This window comes from Diuraphis noxia, unplaced genomic scaffold (assembly GCF_037042655.1).
Source record: "Diuraphis noxia isolate RWA-SAM2 unplaced genomic scaffold, SU_Dnox_SAM2 contig0001, whole genome shotgun sequence".
NCBI classification, from domain to species: domain Eukaryota; kingdom Metazoa; phylum Arthropoda; class Insecta; order Hemiptera; family Aphididae; genus Diuraphis; species Diuraphis noxia.
Window position 1 is genome coordinate 62410812 of NW_028301711.1, and position 7524 is coordinate 62418335.

The 7524-nt window shown below is 28.5% G+C and overlaps 1 protein-coding gene across 1 annotated transcript; it reads left to right on the plus strand.

The window, feature by feature from the left end:
* The first annotated feature begins 550 nt into the window (after nucleotides 1-550).
* On the plus strand, nucleotides 551-7366 carry LOC107167490 (uncharacterized). Its single transcript, XM_015516544.2, has 10 exons — nucleotides 551-1760; nucleotides 3958-4111; nucleotides 4193-4318; nucleotides 4386-4529; nucleotides 4944-5061; nucleotides 5125-6013; nucleotides 6084-6273; nucleotides 6349-6486; nucleotides 6541-6834; nucleotides 6899-7366. Exons 1-10 carry the CDS (start codon nucleotides 1660-1662, stop codon nucleotides 7136-7138), a joined length of 2394 nt encoding a protein of 797 aa, XP_015372030.1. The 5' UTR covers nucleotides 551-1659; the 3' UTR covers nucleotides 7139-7366.
* Nucleotides 7367-7524: the final 158 nt, after the last annotated feature.

Below are 7524 nucleotides of genomic sequence, written 5' to 3' on the forward strand. Positions count from 1 at the left end.
AACAACTGATTTATTCCCAAACTGATTATTTTAACAGAATATTTTATTAATTAAATATAATTATAATGAAATTATGATCTTATAATTCATATTATAATTATTATTATTATTATTATGAGATACAAGGTATTTATGAAATATACATTTTCTGATACATTATTAAAAATTTTTTAAATAAAATATTTTATCATCTCAATGTTAATAACTAAAAATTAAAAAAATTCCCATAAAGATAGTTTTTTTTTTTAGAAAAATCAAGATTCATCACAGACAATTATTTCAAAAATTATGACCAACTAATGTATAGTATACTATCAAGCTAATTATTATTTAACTATAATTGTGAGCATTCAAATGTTTTAAATTTAATTATAATTTAAAATTCTAAGTGCTATTGCAGTAAATTCTGTACAACATAATTTTCAATAACCCTTGGTGTTAAAAAAATTATCAGTTTTCAGTATGGTTAATACAGATAGACTTAATTGTCTTGATATTAACTTAATTTATTAAATAGTTCATAAATATTGTATTATATCTTCTTACAATGCATAAATTATTATAATTATTTAATAAACTTAAATTAAAATTATCAGAATTGAATGTATGTAAATGAAATAAGCAGTTTTTTATAAAATTAAAAATACGCCATCTCCCTAATATTAAATGGGTTTAATACAGGCAATTTTAATGATATTTTGAGTAGAATTAAATTATGGTTAATAATAAATATACAGTCATTAATTTAAAGAATTTTAAAAGTGGTTTGATGTGATCAGGAGTACCAACTATAGTTATTGCGTAATAATTCGATTATACATATTGCAGAACGATTTCATGCTGATAATCTTACGAGTACATTATTTTCAGTAAATGTTGAAAATTCATGCTACATGGAAGAGAATTTTTTGTATAGTTTAGCGTTTTTATTTTTTTGATATCAGTATTCAATATTTGTAATAAAAAAATATATTAGATTATCAAAAAAATATTAAGCTTAGACTTATATACGTTTCTGTACCTATATAGAAAAAATTGGTTAGGTTACCATGAATACAGCCTTCGTAAAATTTATCCCACGCAAAACCATTTACATGCCTATATAATATATAAATGCCACACCACTGGTGAGCGTAAATAGTAAATACCGAGTTTTAACCGAATGTTGGCGTCACCTAGCAAGAAATCGTTGAACTACAAAAATGTCTGAAATATACCTATTATATTGTAAGTGGCATCACCTTGTCCTCTGTAGTTCTCTATATGCCTATATCATGTATTCGTTCATCCAGTCGATCTTATTGGATGCCATTAAATTATTGTATACTGATTCATCGAAATGTAAATATTGTCGATATGCACAAACCGATTAAACCGATATTTCTTTATCATAAAACGCGCCACTAGAGGTCTCTGACGACGGCCGAACGACGATGACTGTTGTTTTCCAAGTGTGTGGGGAAGTAGTGGGAATAACGGCGGTCAGCGATCATCCGATCATCCAAATACCTACAGTCAAAACTCAAACAACGGCAATAACAATAACAACAACAGCGGACCACTCAGACGGTCTCCAAGTGATGTGTATTTGCAACACGGCTGCGAGAATCGTCGTTTTTTGAATTGTCCATTTTTTATTCTGTTTCTGCATCCACCGCCATGCCTGCACACGCGTCCGGAAAGCTCATCGTTGTGTCCAACAGGCTTCCATTCATTCTCAAAAAAAACGAACAGACGCTAAAATTGGAAAGAAAAGCCAGGTATGATTGCAAATTGGTTTTTAATACCTAATAATATAATAAATAATATAACAGGTACGAATGTCACCGCGTGTTTATCTTGTTTGTTGTTTATCACACTTGTTGATCAATTAGTCAACAACAAACATTTTACCACACATTCCTTGTGTGTGTTCGTACGGCATACAGTAATTATTAATTTGATTAGCTAGACACTCAGATATGGATGTCTATGATTGTGTTACCGGTTTGTAGACGTTTGGTAACAATATTTATCATTTCGTTATCCACCGACTGTTTTTAAGACAAAATACTGTGATAGGTTTTTTTTTGTTCCAAATTAATTGACGACGTTTAAAATGACGCAATAAGTGAAACATAATATTAAACAACGTTTCAGAGATGGCGTTGTGCTCCGTTTCGCGACGATGACTGACAATTTGAACCATGGTTGTAAATCGAATGTATTTACAACCGTGATCGTAAATTTGTAACCACACACCCATGGCGTATTTTTTTTTTTTAAGTATTTGTTATCTGAATGATTTTAACTTTAAAATAGCACGGATCTTGATCGATACCGCATATATTGAGGCCAGAGAAAGAAACAAATTTGTTGTATGTTAATTATACCTAAATTTGTCTAGGTCTTTTGTTCATACGAAAATATTTTCAATTAAGTACTTCATAGTTGTTAGTAGAGTCGTAATTATTAAGTAAAATATGAAAATTCCAAAGGACCCATGATTTTTTTTTTTTTGGTGGTGTGGTGCTTAAGAAATTTTCAATTACATAGAAAATAACACTGAGTCAATGAGATTAACCATAATCTATCTGTAATTTTGATTTTAAAGATAAATTTTGACGCCAGCATAAACCTACAGTTTTTATAATTAGATTAAGTTTTTCCTGGTTTTCTAATGCTATGTATCAATTTCCATCCATAATTATCAAAAAAATAATCGGTTTTTATAGCCTTCATGATAATTTAAAAATAAATGATTTTAATCATTCTAAACCATCTATTTTAGCTTATTGACTAGGTGTCTGTATTAAACATTTTCTGTCATATAAAGAAAAAAATGTGTTTTACCCTGTCTTTTAATAGACACTATTTTCTAATTTGGAATATTCCTCCATTTATATTTTGTTAACTAGATTAAACTTTCCATTGGTGTATCCATTATATATGTATATATATATATAATTTTTATCTGAAACCTATCTATAAATCTTGTAAAAGTTTATTTTTTAACTACCAACTAACTTTTTACTTTTGCATAAAGATATGTATTTTTTATTTTGGTTCCGTGTTAGTAGCATCATTTAGTCGGATATTAAAATAATAATATAATTAAAAGATATCTAATTCAATCATTTTCTGACAAATATTGTTTAATATTGTGGTTGTGACTAGTGCCGACATATATACAATTATTTTTACTATTTTTAGTCGTCATCAATCTGATAATAGATACTGGGCATCAGGAAGAATAATATAGATTAAATATAAAATTAGCTTAACAACAAAGTATAAAAATGCCTAATAACTACTGGATATACTGAATATTATATACGCATAAATAAATTTTGTTTCAATTGATTTTATTTGGATCTAGTATCAGTCATATCATTTTGTACTTAATAAAATAAATGGTTCTTAAAAAATTTTAATATATCATAATAAAAATAATAACAATTGATACTGTATTCGAAATTAATCTTTATTACTGAAACAACATTTATTATTTCAAATTATACTATTTATGTTAAAATAGTATTTAATTATTTTAATTATTATTAATTTTAGTTTAATGATATGAAATAAATATATTATTATTATTTATAATGTTTGTCTATGAATCTACTTATAAAATAGCACCATGTTCATGGACCCTATTCCCCTCTGAAAAAAAAAAAAAATTAATAAATTCTTAAATTTGTTTAAGCTTCTTCAATATGATATAAGTTTCAACCTCCCCCAAATCTAAAACACCATTTGTGCCTATGACCATATGCCATTAAACATAATAATATGAAATATATGTACTCTTTATAATCTATCAACTAAACTGTATTTTTTAGTATACATAATTATTTTGTTATACTGATGCATGCTATAATTTGTATTTTGAATTTTTTTTTTATATTTTCAATTTTAAAATATTAAAAAATATTGAGAATTATCACCTAACATTTGAATATATTTACATTTTAGTGCTGGTGGATTAGTCACTGCTGTGGCACCTGTTGTAGTTCAAGGAAATGGACTATGGATTGGATGGGCTGGTATTCACTTAGAAGAAGGTGAAAAAATACCAGAATCAGATCCCAATGATACAACACCTACTGCTGGATTGCGTTCCGATAAAGTTAGTTATTTAATTTGAAGAATTAAACTATAACATAATTTATTTGAAACACTTAATATTTCAACTTTTAATTTATTTAAGGTTATACATGTTGATTTTGATCCTCAAACATTTGATAGTTACTATAATGGTTGCTGTAATGGAACATTTTGGCCTTTATTTCATTCAATGCCTGACAGAGCACAATTTTCTGGTGATTCTTGGAAAGTAATAATAGTTGAAAAAAAATACTTTAATGAAACTAATTAAAATCGTTTTTTATTGGATTTCTAAGTCATATTGTGCAGTCAATAAAGAATTTGCATCAAAAACAATAGGTGCTTTGGAAAATTTATCAAGAGTAGAAACAGATTCTGGAACACCTCTAGTTTGGTTGCACGATTATCATCTTATGTTAGCAGCAAACAATATTCGAAATGTAAGATTAAATATATATAAATAAATAAATCATATTAGTTCAAGATTATGTAAAATTTATATTATTGTCTCGGTACAAACAAATTAATTTTCACTTGTTATTTCTGTATTACATACAATAATTTATCTGAATATAAAATAATGTACCTATGAATATCATTATTACATATATTTTTAACTTATTTCATAAGGTAAAATATAGAAATTATTTCAAATTATAAAATTTTATTTTCATGACGGAAAGTTTAAGAAATATAAGTGTATAAATAAATTGATGAGATTGAGATAGAACAAATTATTTACTGTTCATAAATACAACTTTTTTTTTTTCAAAAGTTAATGACCATTCTTGACAATACATTTGGCGTAAAATATTTTTAAGCATATTGTATATTATATAAAATTATTATTTTAGGTGGCAGATGAGAAAAATTTGAAATTTAAATTAGGATTTTTCCTTCATATACCATTTCCTTCATGGGATATTTTTAGGTTATTTCCTTGGGCTGATGAAATTCTTCAAGGAATGTTAGGTATGTACCTCATAGTAGTAATAATTGTACTAACATACTCATATTATTAACTTTATTTTCAAGGTTGTGATATGGTTGGTTTTCATATTGAAGACTATTGTTTAAATTTTGTGGATTGCTGTCAGCGAAGATTAGGTTGTCGAGTAGATCGGAAAAATTTACTTGTTGAACATGGTGGTCGCACAGTACGTATTCGTCCATTGCCAATTGGTATACCATTTGATCGATTTGTGGAAATGGCAAAGCAAGCACCTGCAGTAATAAGTACATCGTTACACTTAGTACTTGGTGTTGATCGATTGGATTACACTAAGGGATTAGTACATAGACTAAAAGCTTTTGAAATTCTATTGGAACGATATCCACAACATAAGGGTAAAGTAGCACTTATGCAAATTGCTGTTCCATCACGTACAGATGTTAAAGAATACCAGGACCTCAAAGAGGAAATGGACCAACTTGTTGGACGAATAAATGGTCGTTTCTCAACTCCTAATTGGTCACCAATCAAATATATTTATGGTTATGTTAGTCAAAATGATTTAGCAGCATTTTATCGTGACTCAGCTGTAGCGATGGTTACACCGCTTCGTGATGGCATGAATTTAGTAGCTAAAGAGTATGTTGCTTGTCAAATTAAAGAATCTCCTGGTGTTCTTATTGTATCACCATTTGCTGGTTCTGGCGAGATGATGAATGAAGCTTTAATTTGTAATCCATACGAATTAGTTGAAGCAGCGGATATTATGCACAGAGCATTGACTATGCCCGAAGATGAAAAAATTTTAAGAATGAGGTGTTTGAGACGTAGAGAAAAAGAACATGATGTTGATTTTTGGATGCGATCTTTTCTCAAAGCAATGGGAACTCTAATACTTGAAGACGGAGATGATGTTTTGCCAACTACCATGCAACCAGTCACTTTGCAGGACTTTGATGATTATTTGTCTAAGTAAATATTTGTTTAACAATTTATGTCATATTATTTACAAATATATTTTATTTAATAATTTTTATTCTAGATATATTGGTAACTCAAACAAACTTGCATTACTATTAGATTATGATGGTACATTAGCTCCATTAGCTCCTCACCCAGACCTCGCTATATTACCTTTAGAAACTAAAGGTGTATTAGAAAGATTGGCCAATATGTCTGATGTATACATAGCTATTATTTCTGGTAGAAATGTTCACAATGTTAAAGACATGGTTTGTTATTTAATGTTAAACTATCATAATATGTACAGCAAAATTAATGGTTGGAATTATTTTAATTGACATAAGGTTGGTATTGAGGGTTTGACTTATGCTGGTAATCATGGACTGGAAATTCTTCACCCAGATGGAAGTAGGTTTGTGCATCCAATGCCTAAACAATATGTAGAAAAAGTTGGTGATCTGTTGGAAGTGCTTCAAAAACAAGTAAATATAAAGTGATTATCAATGAGTTATTGACTTGTTTGTGTTTATTTTTAGGTTTGTAAAGATGGTGCATGGGTAGAAGATAAGGGTACTTTATTGACATTTCATTACCGTGATGTACCGTCTAATAATCGACCAGAGCTTGTATCCACAGCACAGCGTCTTATTGAAGAAGCTGGCTTTAAAGCAGGCCAGGCTCATTGTGCCATAGAAGCCAAACCTCCAGTACAATGGAATAAGGGACGCGCATCTTTGTACATTTTACGAACAGCTTTTGGTTTGAATTGGAGTGAACGCACACGCATTATTTATGCAGGAGATGATGTAACTGATGAAGATGCAATGCAGGTAGTTTCTATTCATATTAAAATTAAAATAATATCCACCTAATTTCATTTATATTATTAAAAAGGCATTAAAAGGTATGGCAGCAACTTTTAGAGTAGCCCAGTCTAAAATAGTTAAAACTTCTGCTGAACGTCGTTTGCCAAGTACAGATTCTGTGTTAACAATGTTGAAGTGGATTGAAAGACATTTTGGTAAACGGCTACCTCGTGAAGATAGTGTTGGTAATTTAAGCAATAGTCTACAAATGTCATTAAGGGAAATTGAAATGGAGCTCAGTATGCCAGAAGAAAAGTCTCCACAATAATACATATTGCTCACAAATATTGTATCTTTAAACCTTGAAGTTTTTTTTTATAATATGCAGCAAAATGTCCTAGTAAAAAATCATTTGATTTTAGATCCTAATATTAATTTAACTTAAGTGTTTTATATCTTTGTACAAGACTAAATACATAAGATTCATGTTCAATGAATACAGAAAGATTTTACATTTTAAAATCAACAATAAATGAAAAGTTATATAGTTATTATACATTTTAATAATTTTTGAATTTAATGTGGTACTCACCAAAATTAAATATTTTTGTGTTTGTATAATGTTTCCACTGGTTAAACAAAATAAAATACCTAGTTATTATAATTTTAGAACTGTATTTTATTTTTGGTTAACACTATTCAAACAAACATGTT